Source organism: Apodemus sylvaticus, chromosome 20, assembly GCF_947179515.1.
Source record: "Apodemus sylvaticus chromosome 20, mApoSyl1.1, whole genome shotgun sequence".
Classification (NCBI taxonomy): domain Eukaryota; kingdom Metazoa; phylum Chordata; class Mammalia; order Rodentia; family Muridae; genus Apodemus; species Apodemus sylvaticus.
The window spans coordinates 5295462-5310432 of record NC_067491.1 but is presented as its reverse complement, the minus strand read 5'-3'; the positions used below and the strand labels follow the sequence as shown (position 1 = coordinate 5310432).

Here is a 14971-nt window from a genome sequence, read left to right as displayed (position 1 = left end):
GGAGGGGCCGTCAGCCACAGGGGTAAAATTTTGTTTTATTGGGTTACGGGAAGGAGGGACTGCCAACCACAGAGACTTATAGATCAGAAGGAACTATCTGCTCCAGAGACAAGAGAACTGGGGCTGGGCAGATGGCAACTGTTCACTGCAGGGGCTAGAGACAGAGCTGGGGGGCCAGGGTTGGGGCCCGGGCAAGAGTTGTTGGCAGTAGCATGGGAAGCCTGCCAGCAGTTTGAAAATATTTCCCCCAACAGTAACACAACTTCTTTGCATCTAATAGACTGTGGGGAGCTGATCTGGAGGCTGGAGTCATCTCAGTCCTCTCTTGAGCATCATGCTGGCTCCACAGGGGAAGGGGGAGCACCCAGGACAGATCTACAGCCCTAAGCATGGGTAGAGTCCCAAGAGGATCATGATGATACAGAGCAATGTGTAATTAGCAGGAAGTGTCCTGTGAGGTCATCCCAGGCTGCCTGCAACATTTCTGGAGAAGCCCCTTCCTCTCCTTACCCAGGATTCTTTGTTGGGAGAAGCCACTGTACTCAGAGGAACACAGAAGGCCTCAAGCGGTCACAAGAGATTTTTCTCATTAAATCATGCACGAGAACTGCACTGTACCCAATCAAGTACCATGCCTCCAAGTCTAGATCCACAGCCATTAGATCACAATAGTCCTTCATTTCTGGTTCCCAGTTAAGAGTGAGAAAGGACAGCATGACATCAAGTCTACAAACAGGCTTGAGAGTAGGCCTGATTCCACCCTTTGCAGCACTGACACTAGGCTCCACCCTTCCCCTTTTGCATGAAGAAAAATGGTGGATTGGGTGGGGTACACTGCCTTTTGGGACAAAGTGCATCCACTTGGGCTGAGCTAGAATCCTGACCCCAAGAGATGGCTCAGTTCCCATTTACCTAAGCAGACCAGAGCAGCTCAGAGATCAGAAGAGTTGCCTTGTTAAATATTCACAGGGTCTGGCCTGGAATGGGACCAGCCCATCCAACACAGATCAGCGAAGAGAAGCAGCTTCACAAATTCATTTGACTTGTGGGAGAATCTCAGGAGGGATGGATGGACTGAGGGACCCTCCGTGAATCATAGAGATGTCTCTGCGTCTTTCTCTTCAGCCCTGTGGTTCCTGCAACATAGTCTAATCCTCTTTCCTATTCTGTCTGACATTTTCCAGAAATTCCAGGGCTGGATCTAGATCCTGCTGTTTTCCAGAAGACCTTGATCAAACAAGAGTGCCCGTTTCTGTCAGGGTTGATATGGAAGGGACTGTAGGAGAAACGACTGGGAAATGACCATAGAAGAAATGTTCTAGAGAACTCACTGTTGAAGGGATACAAGAACTAAGAGAAGCAATATCTGCATGTACTTTGGTTAAGAAAGCCCAGTACTATATTTTACAAGATGCAATTCAGAGCTAGGATTCTGAAGACCTGTTGTGTGCTAGCAGCCACATGAAGAATGTCCTAGAACCTTCTACAAGAGCAGGGGGACAGACAGGATTGGAGCCAGGAGGACAGTGAACAGCACCAGCACATCATACAGGATCAGACACACGGCAGAAGGAAGAGCAGGACAAATGCAGAGCAGACCCAGGGACAGCCAAGCCCTTGGAGGGAGAGTGGCCCAGCTCCAGATTCACAGATCACTCCCGACTGACAACCAAGGCCCGGACATTAGAGCAGAGCTGAAATCAATCCTGTATTAGGGCGCTTCCTGATAGAAACATGGTTCTTGACAGCACAAGGTGTGTCTGAATCCTTACAGTTTGGGATAGAAAGTTGGGGAAGTGTTAGGTAAGGGAACTGTGGCATCATTCCTGAAGGAAGGCCCCAGATTTATTTTGAGCTGGAATCAGAGAGTCAGTCAGGCAATCCTCAAAGCCGGGAGCCAGATGCCGAGCTCTACCTGTTACTCTAGAGGTTCTGAACAATGCTTCCTAAGAAATTAAGCATGAAATCCTGGCTCAGGGGAGTCAAGGGCAGTCATTGAGGTCACAACTCAAGAAATCTATGCTCATGTCTGCTGGAATCCTAGCAGCCAGGGGAAGGGCGACTTAAAAGAGGAAGGTCACTTCATTCCCGATATCAACTCTGCGAGTCCTGATGTGTCTGGGGTCCCAGCCCCATCACCTTGTGTTCCTTTGAAATCCACTTTCCTTGTTCAGGGCTGGCCCAGGAGCTGCAGTATTAGGCAGGCACCAGCTCTCCCTCTTCTCTCCTGTAAGTTGTCCTGAGTCCAACTGCAGGTTACCAATAGTTTTTGATTATTTTCATAATGTCTTGGTTTGTGGTTCCAGAGGGCAAGTTGCAGAGACACAAGTGATTATGTGACTGGACCATGGCTGTGTGCAATGACACACACATGTATTCCCACATGAGTCCAGGAAGCAAAAATCATAAGAGAATAGTCCTGTGTTATTGAACAATCAGTGATGTTTTCCTTGGCAGTGTCATAGGGAGAGCCAAAGAGCATTATATGTGTTCTGACACATATAAACAGGTCAAAGACCATGGAAGTTAGGCATTAATAATTAGACAAAATGCAAAGGATTGCATGCCAGAGGGCTGGAGTTCTTGATGCTTACATCATCCTGTATGAGCAGATGCCAGGCTCATTGTGACAAAGAGTATCTCTCTCTCTTGTCTTCTACAAGCCATGTGGCTGTACCTGGTGGCACTGGTGGGCCTCTGGAAGCTCCTGCGCTTGTTCAGGGAGAGGCAGGTGGTGAGCCATCTCCAGGACAAGTATGTCTTCATCACGGGCTGTGACTCAGGCTTTGGGAACCTGCTGGCCAGACAGCTGGACAGGAGAGGCATGAGGGTCCTGGCTGCGTGTCTGACGGAGGAGGGAGCCGAGCAGCTGAGGAGCAAGACATCTGACAGGCTGGAGACAGTGATCCTGGATGTCACCAAGACAGAGAGCATTGTGGCAGCCACTCAGTGGGTGCAGGAGCGTGTTGGGAGCAGAGGTACCATGGAGAGCCCTGTCTGTGCTGTTTGCTTTCTGTCTGTGTGTGAAGGGAAGGCCTGTGTAGTCCTGAAAGGATTCCTGGTGGGGGTCAGGGTGGAGTTGCTATTATTGCAGACTCTGCCATTCTCTAGCACATCAGTCTGTCCTCTTATCTCTACACTGAGTCCTCCAAGTCCTGTATTCTTGATCGGCTGGTGCCTCGGGAAGATTTCATTTGCAACTCTTCTCTGTCCTCTTTGTCTTTGTAAGAAGAAAGACTGAATTGTTGGCTTTGAGTCCTAGGTCAGAGACAGTGAGGAGGGAGGAGAGCTCTGGGGTCCTGGGGACTGATCTCTGTGTGAAGGTCATGTGTCAGAGTACATCTGCTTTCTCTGCTCTGGACCGTGTTCTGTGTTCTCCCTGTGAACCTTTACAGGGAGACAAAGTCACTGCCGTGCTTGAGCCCAATGCCAAGGATGCCTTAGGACAGTAAAAGTAGGAAGTCATCTCCCTTCATGTAGAAACACACACACACACACACACACACACACACACACACCACTGCCTATAAATCTCTTTCTCACTTTGTCTCTCCCTCTCTACTATTTGTGGTATTATTTACAAGATAAATTTATATAAAAATAAATTGGAAACAGTTATTGTTCTAAACTCTAGTCGTGTCAAACTCCAATTAAAATATGACTTACTATTGAGTGGATAATAACTAGTAATACTTTGACCTATATGTTTAATGTGTGTCTTTCGCTTTAAAAATGTAAAATGTAAAAAAAGAAAAAGGTTCCAAATGTTTTTCGTTTACCACTTTGCCATTTAGAGAATATCTGCTTAGTATACTTTTATTAATTTTTTTCCATGCAAACATTTAGATCATGCTTTCCCTTTCCCCAAATCCTCGCGGACCCTCCCCATGTCCCAGTTACCCAACTTCATATTCTTTCTGTCTGTCATCTCTCTCTCTCTCTTTCTCTCTCTCTCTCTTTCTCTCTCTCTCTCTCTCGTTCTCTCTCTCTCTGTCTCCCTCTGTCTGACAAACAAAAAACAAAATTAAAAAAAAAACAAGGAAAAGTCACACAAGTAAACAAAAAAAAAAAACCAAAACAATCACATAAAAAACAAAGTACAAGACACCGCCCTCACTGCAAGGCCAGGCAGGAGAGAGTGATCTTCCATCAGGGCTTTCACTTCTGAGCACTGAGGTGAGACCTCCACCTTCTCTCTGGAGGAGAACAGCTAGGAGCAAACAGGGCATAAGATCAGTGAGGCTGCTGGGGCAAGAGTCTTCTGGCCACCATTTGCACCTGGGAATCAGGAGGTTCTACAGCCTTCAGAGCATGGCCTGCCAGGAGAGAGTGATCTCCCAGCAGCACTTTCACTTGTGAGCTCAAAGGTGAGATCTCCAACTTCCTCTAGAACAAACAGCTAGGAGGTCACCAGGGCATAAGATAAATGGAGCTGCTGGGATAAGAGTCTACAGTTCGCCCTTTGCACCAGGGAGCCAGGCGGATCCACAGCCTTCTGTGAACAGACCCTGCCAGAAGAGAGTTGGTCTCCCAGGAGTATGGACACAGGCTTACAGGCCCACAGGAGGGACAAGCTCCAGCCAGAGACAGCAAGACCAACTAACACCAGAGATAACCCGATGGTGAAAGGCGAGCACAGGAACCCTACCAACAGAAACCAAGGCACTTGGCAACATCAGAACCCAGTTCTCCCACCATAGCAAGTCCTAGATACCCCAACACACTGGAAAAGCAAGAGTTGGATTTAAAATGGTATCTCATGATGCTGATAGAGGACTTCAAGAAAGACTTAAATGACTCCCTTAAAGAAATATAGGAGAACATGGGTCAATAGGTAAAAGCACTTAAAGAAGAAACACAAAAAAATCCCTTAAAGAATTATAGGAACACAAAAACAAACAAGTGCAGAAACTGAACAAAACTATCCAGGATCTAAAAGTGGAAGTAAAAACAATGAAGAAATCACAAAGGGAGGCAACTCTGGAGATAGAAAACCTTGGAAAGAAATCAGGAGTCATAGATGAAAGCATCAACAACAGAATACAAGAGCTAGAAGAAAGAATCTCGGGTGCTGAAGATACCATAGAAAGCACTGACTCTACAATAAGAGAAAATGCAAAATGCAAAAGGCTTGTAACCTAAAACCTCCAGGAAATCCAGGACACAATGAGAAGACCAAACCTAAGGATTATAGGTATAGAAGAGAGCAAAGATTTACAACTTAAATGGCCAGTAAACATCTTCAACAAAATTATAGAAGAAAACTTCCCTAACCTAAAGAAAAAGATGCCCGTGAACAAACAAGAAGCCTACAGAACTCCAAACAGACTGGACCAGAACAGAATGTCCTCCTGTCACATAATAATCAAAACATCAAATGCACAAATCAAAGAAAGAATATTAAAAGCACTAAGGGAAAAAGGTCAAGTAACTTATAAAGGCAGACCTATCAGAATTACATCAGACTTCTCATCAGAGATGAGAAAAGCTAGAAGATCCTGAGCAGACCTCATACAGACCTGAAGAGAACACAAATGCCAGCCCAGGCTACTATACCCAGCAAAACTCTCAATCACCATAGATTGAGAAATCAAGATATTCCATGATAAAACCAAATTTACACAATATCTGTCCACAAATCCAGCCCTACAAAGGATAATAGATGGAAAATGCCAACATAAGGAGGGAAACTACAACCTAGAAAAAGCAAGAAAATAATCTTCCAACAAACCCAAAAGAAAGTAACCACATAAACATAAAAATAACAGGAAGCAACAATCACTATTCCTTAATATCTCTTAACATCAATGGTCTCAATTCTCCAATAAAAAGTCATAGAATAACAGAAGTATTTTCATTGTAATTCTTCAATCTTATCAAAAAAAGTTTGTAATTGCTCTTCCAAATAATTTAGTAATGTTTATATATATAAACATTATATCTCTTATTTTCCGTGATAATATTCAATTTTAACATGTTTTTCTATATATTTCTTATAAGAATTCCACCCCCTCACCCCCAGAGACAGGGGGTTTCTTTGTGTAGCCCTGGCTGTCCTGGAACTCACTCTGTAGACCAGGATGGCCTCGAACTCAGAAATCCGCCTGCCTCTGCCTCCCAGAGTGCTGGCATTACAGGCATGTGCCACCACCTCCAGGCTTCTTATCAGAATTTTATCAGAACTATTTTCCATATAAATCTTCAGTTTTATCAGAAAAAGTTTATAATTCCACTTTCAATCAACTTAGAAATATTTTTATGCCTCTCATGCTATCTGTATAAATTTACATTTAATAGTCAATTTTAACATGTTTTTCTAAAAACTTCTTGAATTTTACCACGAATATTTTCCAAGGAGATCTACAATTTTATCAGAAAGTATTTTTAATTCCACTTTCAATCAACTTAGAAATGTTTTCATGCCTACCATTTTATCTGTATAATTGTCCATGACAATCTTCAATTTCTATATGTTTTTCTATATATTTCTTGAATGTTATCAGAGATATTTTCCATGTAAATCATCAATTTTATCAGAAAATGTTTATAATTCTTTCAACCAACTGAGAAATATTTTTATCCCTACCATTTTATCTGTGTAAATTTTCATGATAATCTTCAATTTTTACATGTTATTCTATATTTTTCTACAATTTTATCAGAAATATTTTCCACATAAATCTTCCATTCTATCATACAATGTTTCTACTTCCTTTTTCAATTAATTTAGCAATGGTCTTTATGTCTATCATTTTACTGTTTAATTTTCCATGAAAATTGTCAATTTTAACCTGTTTTTCTTTATATTTCTTCAATTTTGTCAGAAATATTTTCCATGTATATCTTCAATTTATTATAAAATGTTTTTACTTCCTTTTTCAATAAAAAGAAAAAGACAAAAAGAAAAAAGAAACCACCAGACAAACTACAAGCCAAAAGGCCAGCACAAAACACTCTGAAAAAATTGCAGGCTTCCCTGTTCCTCCAAAATTTCATGGAGTTTCTTTAGTGGAGATACCAGCCCTCTTGGGTGTAAGGCTCTGTGAGTGCCTTGTTAATAAGTGTTACACTTTGCTTCTTACCCAGCTAGCTCGCAAATCCCTGAGACTGGACTAAGTTGTGCATTTAACATGCTTAAAGGGCAGAATTACTGAGCTGTATTACTCTGTTTGAATCTTCTATCCTAACCCACCAAGCTACCAGCCAAATCCCAGACACAGGCATCCCAGGCTTCCTGTGCTCCAGGTGTTTCCTTCTGGTGTCTCCTAGACTCTCTCTCTGTAGGTGGCTAATCCACACCTCCTCCTCTCCAGCTCCCTGCCCTGCCTGGGGCAAGTCCAGCCTGTTCTCTCCCTGCTCAGTCATTGGTTGTTAAGGTCTCTTTACTGACACTTCAGGGAAGAACTGGAAAGCTGTTGTATACACAAGATTATACCTAGATAGGCTGAGTAGAGGTTGTAACCAGATATAGTGGCCACAGAAAATAGTATTTGAATCTTCACACAGTGCACAATAAAAGGCAAACAAGGCACCATTGACACTACAATGCAAAAAACTGTCCTTCCCTTGGGCAGCAGTTATAAGTTAGAGGTTAGACCATGTGTCCACTTTCCCTCCTCAGTGCTGGGTCACTGTCCCCTTGAGCCTGTGCAGGGCTTCCTTGTGCTGCCACAGTCTCCGTGAGTTCGTGTGAGCAGCAGTCCTCATGTGTATAAACTGCTCTGAGTAAGGCAAACGTACAATGGTCTTAGACAGAATTCTAGTTCTATGCAGAGATGCCATGACCTTGTTAACTCTTAGAGATAAATCGTTGAATTTGGCTGCATACAGTGAAAGCTTTTGACTGTTACTATCAAGTGATAAATTGTGGTCTAGCAGTCATGGAGCTAGAGAAGCAGCTGAGATCTATATCCACAGGTAGCAGGACCAGCAAGGCACTGGGACAGTCAACTTCCAGTGTATCACATGATCCAATATTGCCACACCCACTCCAACAAGTGCCACACCTCCTAATACCTGTCAAACACTGCCTCTCTCTCAGGACTAAGCATTTAAATATATGAGGCTATGGCTGCTGTTTCCATTCAAAGGATCATTAAAAGGAAAAGGATAAAATCCCCACAAGGATGGCATGACCTTGTAAGACACATTCTTTCATGGTGTCCAGGTTAACAAAGGGGAGCCATGATTCCACCTTCTGCTCTTAAACTTAGCCAGTGAGAAGGGACTGCTGGCTGATTCCAGGCATGGAGCTGGGCCAGGAAGACTTAATGGATGAAGGTGTCCATGCTGTGAGCCAGCAGTCTCTGGCATGAGGTCCCCAGCCCTGTGCATACCCTCCTCTTATTCATTACTTCCTGTTCTCTAGTAATGTGTCACCAAGGTCTTACCTTGTGAATGTGCATTTCATCCAGAGTTAAACCTGTGTTGTGTGACAGTGTCTCTTCCCACTGTCCCCAGGACTCTGGGGCCTGGTCAACAACGCTGGCATCGCCATCCCCTCGGGTCCCAATGAGTGGATGAACAAACAGAACTTTGCAAGTGTCCTGGATGTGAACCTGCTGGGCATGATCGATGTGACTCTGAACATGCTGCCCTTGGTGAGGAAGGCGAGGGGCCGTGTGGTCAACGTCTCCAGCATCATAGGACGAGTGTCTCTGGGTGGTGGTGGTTACAACATCTCCAAGTATGGTGTGGAGGCCTTCTCAGACTCCCTCAGGTACTGGAAGGGAAGGGGTCCCTCAGGGGAGTTTTACTAGGGTTTTTATTTACTCATGTTCTTCAAGTCCCCATCATGGGGAGGGCACTCAGGGCCTGGGTCTCCCTTACCTTCCCCTCACTGAATCACTCACTGGGCAGCACATTTCCATGTGTCTAGAAGAGGTCATGACTGAGACATGAGTTGAGTTCACTTTTCCTGTTATGGACGAGGTAGGGCATTTGGGGATAGATTGGAACTGAGAGGTTTTAGGGTGAACAATCCGTTCCCCTGATATGCTGAGCATGTTTTTGAATTGGAGTGAATATCTCTTTCAGTTCCACAGATAGATATCAGGCCCCTGTAGCATCCACAATAAACATATTCTAGCATAATTTATGTCCTTCTATCATGACCTAAGGAGTTTGGCAACTAAGAGAGTGAGAGAGGAGACAGAGAAGAATTGTGACCTTCCCGTTGGATTGTCATGGCCAGTCATCTGTGCTGACTATGCGAGCCATCAGATGTACTGAGGGTCCTGTAGCAGGATTAGATTGCATCAGAGTAAACATGAGCACCTGGAACCTGGATGTGTCGGTGCCTTCTCTTTGGAGAATGGACAGGCCAGATATGGAAGGCGGGTGGTCACCAGGTTGGGAGAGGTAGACATGTGGAGAGGTAAAGGGTGCTAGATGATATGTACTTCCTGCTGTTGGCAATGCAACCGTTCTGTCTTAGGGTTTTACTGCTGTGAATAGACACCATGACCAAGACAACTCTTCCAAGGACATTTAATTGGGAATGGCTTACAGGTTTAGAGACTCAGTCCATTAGTATCAATGTGGGAGCATGGCAATGTCCAGACAGACATGGTACAGGAGGAGCTGAGAGTTCTACATCGCATCTGAAGGGTGCTAGCAGAATACTGGCTCCCAGGCTGATAGGATGTGGGTCTTACAATCTACACCCACAGTGACACAGCTCCTCCAACAGGGCCAACCTTCTAATAGTGCTACTCCCTGGGCCAGCATGTTGCAGGAAATATTTTAAAAGGACCAGCAAGTTCCCTTGCTACTGCCAGCAACTCTGCCCTGGCATCGGCACGCCTGCTCTGCCTCTAGACTTGCCGCACCAGGGACCTATCACAGTCTACCCCCACATTCCAGCAACCCTCCAGTCGGATGTTATCCTGGCAGACTCTCTGGCCTGGGGTCCCTGAGACATCTCCACCCGACTTGCTAATTTCCCTTGCAGGGCCTGCTGCCGTTCCAGCACCATGCAATGACTGTCTGCCTTGCGGTTAGATTTCACAATACCCAGTAACCAGGCCAAATCAAAACTCTTTAAGCCAGAAATTTATATATCAATAAATTCTCAATTCACAAAATGTCCACACAATGATAACAATCTGCCCTTCTAGATTAGACAGATTATCCCAATTATTCTATCCCTATATGACAATCATAACTACCTGTAGGTATTCAGAGCCATGCTGGTTCTGAATCATCCTGTCTGTCATCCTTCTTGCTTTTTTTCCCTTTCTCTGTCTAGTCCCCAAGTGGTCGTCAGTCCCACCTTCCAATAACCAAGTAAAACCAAACTCTAGAAACTTAAAATTCATCAGTCAGATTTATATATCAATATATTCTCAATTTACAAGATGCCCACACAGTAATTTCAAGGACAAGTGATAATGGTACAAGCTGCCCAGCTAGATCAGAGAAGCTATCCCAATTATTCTATTCCTATATGATATTCATAACTACCTGTGGCTATTGAAAACCATGTGGGATCAGGGTCTTCTTCCTGTCCATCCTCCATCTTCTTTCCATCTTCCCTCTCAGTAGCTCTCTGTCTCCCCAACTCTTAGTTCTGCCGCCCTTTTCCCTGTCCAATCACAGGTCCCCTGTTCTACTAATATTTTATTATTAGTAGGAAAATCCTGCCACACCAACATATACAAACCATCCCACCTTGCGAGGGACGGAACCAGGGCAGCCATTTGGGGCAGGGAACAGGGAGGCTGCCAGTGTGAGTGCATTGGATGCACGAGGTTGCTTTCTCAGGAGATACACGAGGAAGAAGAAAGTGGGGGATTCCTGGGACAGATGTGGAATAGATGTAGACTTACTAGTGTGGTGAGGGTGACTTGGACAAGGACTAGAATCCTTTGCATCGACATTAATAGATGGCTCAGCGGGTAAGAGAAATGACTGCTCTTCTGAAGGTTCTGAATTCAAATCCCAGCAACCACATTGTGGCTCACAAACATGTGTAGAGATCTGACATCCTCTTCTTGTATCTGAATACATGAAGAGAGCTACAGGGTACTTACATATAATACATAAATCTTTTTTTAAGAAAAAGATAGGTCTTGCACAGTGCCATAGACCAGAATGTTCAGTTTAGACCACTGAGCTACACACAGCAAATACTTTGTGTGACATCCAAGAGCACAGAGGCAATGCCTTTATCACAGGATTCTTCCCCATTTGTTGAATATCCCAGATACAAGGGTGTGGCCTTTCCTCACCACACCACTTGTTGGCACACTACTGTACTCTTATTAGAGTGTTCTCACTGAAAGTCCTCTGAAGTCATTGACATCTGTCTGTCTTGCAGGAGGGAGCTCTCCTACTTTGGGGTGAAGGTGGCTATTATAGAGCCTGGCTTCTTCCAGACTGTTGTGACCAGTGGTGCCGTGTTGTCCTCAAACGTCCAGATGCTGTGGGACCAGACCAGCCCAGAAGTCAGGGAGATCTATGGCGAGAAATACCTGGCATCCAGTAAGTGAGCTCTGAGGACCAAAGTAAAGTCCAGTCCTGAACACTTAACCCTATGCCCATATTATCAGTTCCAATGCCTATTCTCAAAGAACAGTAATTTAGACTCATTTCCTCAGGGTGGTGGTCGATCTGTGTATAGGGTCAGAAAATGAGTTCTTGTCTTTCAGAGCACGCTGCTCTCTTACTTCTGATCCTCCCATGATCATGGAGCTGTAATGAAGTCAGGGAAGGGAGGCAGTGTAAGACCAGCACTTCCCATGAGCTGAGATACAGGTGACTGAGTGCACAATTTTCCTTGAAGATTCTTTGTATTCCTTCAGATGAACTGGGACAGGCTAGGCTTGGGTTTCAGACACATGGTTTCTCCTGTTCACATAGGGACCAGAAGGTCTCTTCTATGCTAGTGTAAGACAGGAGTGATGGGAGATTAATAACCACATGAATCATTCCTCATTCTTCATAGATCTGAAAATGCTAAACGGATTGCACCAGTTATGCAACAAGGACCTGTCTTTGGTGACGGACTGCATGGAGCACGCTCTGACGTCCTGTCACCCTCGCACCCGATACTCAGCTGGATGGGATGCCAAGCTCTTCTACCTCCCCTTGAGCTACATGCCCACCTTTATTTCAGATGCCATTATCTACTGGGCTTCTGAAAAGCCCGAGAAAGCTCTGTGAAGTCTTTACCTATGTGTATAGTTGGGGAGATGCAGGTACAGTGTAAGGGAGGGACTCCTCAGGAGACGGCAGGAGAGCAGAGGGAGGGAGGACATTACTTGGGTTCTTAACCACACTCTTCAGCCTATCGATTTTCCTTTGATGCCACTCAAGACTGATGATGACCAAAGAAATAGCCAAAGAATTCTGCCAAGGGATTCAGACTGAAACATGGTGGCTGTAGCACAGGCTCTGAACAGAATGGCCTACCGTGAAGATCCACACAAATAAATGAGGAGGTTGTGACCAGCTTGTGCCCAGCACTGCCCTGTGTCCTCCTCTGAATGAAATGCACATGCCCTGGCTAGTTAAAACCCCTATGCAGCATGGAAGTGTCCCTGCTCTGAAGTCACCTGTGACCATGGTGTGGGGTCTGAGGGGAGTCACTATTAATGCCAGCACTCCTGCCCTGGAGTCATGTTGGCAGGCTCTGGGTGGGAGGTTCAGTTTCTGGTGGTGGTGAGAATCCGGCAGAGGATGAAGACACCGGTTTTCATTTATTTTAAAATCATGGACTTTTTTTTTTTGACTATTCTTATTATTAGAGTAAATATGAGGTGATCTCCCGTGCAATGCTTTTTAAACGATGGCTTTACCGCTTAGTGAGGTTTGGATCACAGAGGTAAGGGGAATGTCCTGAGGAGGTTTGGCACAGGCCAGCAGGCTAATCCTTGACTGTCTCAGCCCTTACAGCCACTGAAGTGGGAACAACTGTTCTCCAATCAAAACATAACAACAACACTTAAGGCAGAAGACTGTCCATGCAAATCCGTGAACAGAATTTACCTGTAGTTCTCAGCTCCACCATTGCCTCCCTGCAGACTCACTAAGTGACTGTCCCTCCCTGCAGACTCACTGAGTGACTGTCCCTCCCTGCAGACTCACTAAGTGACCGTCCCTCCCTGCAGACTCACTGAGTGACCGTCCCTCCCTGCAGACTCACTGAGTGACCGTCCCTCCCTGCAGACTCACTGAGTGACCGTCCCTCCCTGCAGACTCACTGAGTGACCGTCCCTCCCTGCAGACTCACTGAGTGACCGTCCCTCCCTGCAGACTCCCTAAGTGACAAAGTAGAGAGTGTCCTTCTCAGCATTGGTCTTTCATATTTTGGGCAACCTTTTTCCAAAAGAGTATGGGTCTTAAACTTGCCATGGCCTGTAAGAACTGTGTCTGCCTGCTGGGGAATCTTAAGAATATGCTGAGCAGGGAAAGCATGTGTGGAAGTGACAGCAGATCCCGTGCTCAGTGCAGATTTGCCCTGGGAAGGGGTTTCAATAGATTCCTGAGTCCTTTTCTCTCAAGAGATATATTGGGACAGAGACACCAGAGGAGGAAGTTATAAATAAACAATAATTTCTGGTTTAATGAAAATAGACATTCCTTTACCCTATCATGTGCCTGGTCATTCATTTTACCTATGTTATTTTGAAAGGCCTGTTTTAATACGAGAATAATGTTTGTGTATCTGTATGTTACATGTGTGGTAGTACCTTTAGAGGTAAGAAGAAATATGAGGGCTACTGGTTTCTAGAAATTTTCAGCCATACAATGTGGTTGTCAGGAATAAAATCTGGGTTCTACAGAAGAGGAGGAAGTACTCTTAATTGCTGACTCAATTTCTCCAAGCATGTATTTATATTACATTTTGTTTCATTTTATTTTGAGATGACTCACTATATAGCAAGTTTACCAGGACCTTTTAATCTCTAGCCCTACTGTCTTCATCATTACATAAATCTCATTGTAGTAATCCAACAGCATCTCTGCACATTGTAGCCTGTGAGGACACTGGGCAGGAGGCTGGACCCATCTCAGCAGGCTCTGGAGCATCGCGCTGGCACCCAGGCCAGATCCACAGCCCTAAGCATGGGTAGAGTCCCAAAAGGATTGTGATGAGACAGAGCAATGTGTAATTAGCAAGAAGTGTCCTGTGAGGTGATTCCAGGCTGCCTGTGATATTCCTGGAGGAGAGGAGTCTCCTTCCCTCCTCAGCCATGTTTCTTTGCTGGGAGAAGCCAGTGTACTCTTAGAGGGACTCAGAGGAACTACAGCTGCTACAAGAGGAGTCCTCAGTCATGCACGAAGACTGCGCTGTGTCCAATCAACTCCCATGCCTCCAACCCTAGATCCTCACCCATTAGAACACACTAGACTTTCATTTCTGGTTCCCAGTTAAGACTGAGTAGGGGGCAGCATGTAGTCAAGTCAGAAGCAGGCTTGACAGTGGGCCTGTTTCCACCCTTTGCAGCACTGACTGTAGCCTCTACCTCTTCCCTTTTTACATGAAGAAGAAAAGGTGGGTTTGGTGGGGTACACTGCCTTTTGGGAGAAAGTGTTTCCCTCTTGGGGCGAACTGGACTCCTGATACCAGGAGATGGTTCAGTTCCCATCTACCTTAGCACATCAGAGCAGCCCAGAGATCACAAGAGCTGCCTTGTTACATACTCACAGGGTCTGGACTGGAATGGGACCAGCCCACCCAACCCAGGACAGGGAGAAGCAGCAGGGCACTGTCACTGGGCTTGTGGGAGAACCTCAGGAGGGACGGATGGATGGAGAGAACCTCCATGGATCAGGGAGCTGTCTCTGAGGTTTTCTCTTCAACTCTGTGGCTCCTAACACAGTCACATCCACTTTCCTATTCTCTCCGACTTTACCCAGAAATTACAGGGCCATGTCTAGATCCTGCTATGTTCCTGAAGACCTTAATCCAACAAGAGTGTTCATCACTGTCAGGATTGGTAAGGACAGGACTGTAGGAGAGAGG

General features: G+C 45.2%; 1 protein-coding gene across 1 annotated transcript; it reads left to right on the top strand.

Annotated features, from left to right (window-relative positions):
* The first annotated feature begins 2659 nt into the window (after window positions 1-2659).
* Window positions 2660-12597, top strand: LOC127671062 (retinol dehydrogenase 16). The gene is made up of 4 exons (XM_052165728.1): window positions 2660-2978; window positions 8461-8719; window positions 11321-11484; window positions 11948-12597. Exons 1-4 carry the CDS (start codon window positions 2666-2668, stop codon window positions 12163-12165), a joined length of 954 nt encoding a protein of 317 aa, XP_052021688.1. The 5' UTR covers window positions 2660-2665; the 3' UTR covers window positions 12166-12597.
* The last annotated feature ends 2374 nt before the right edge of the window (window positions 12598-14971 follow it).

What these genes read in the sequence shown, in the direction of transcription:
- LOC127671062 (XM_052165728.1), top strand. Translation starts at nt 2,666, where the DNA reads ATGTGGCTGTACCTGGTGGCACTGGTGGGCCTCTGGAAGCTCCTGCGC. An exon ending in GGAGCGTGTTGGGAGCAGAG is followed by an intron (nt 2,979 to 8,460) that starts GTACCATGGAGA and finishes CACTGTCCCCAG; the next exon opens with GACTCTGGGGCCTGGTCAAC. An exon ending in GCCTTCTCAGACTCCCTCAG is followed by an intron (nt 8,720 to 11,320) that starts GTACTGGAAGGG and finishes TCTGTCTTGCAG; the next exon opens with GAGGGAGCTCTCCTACTTTG.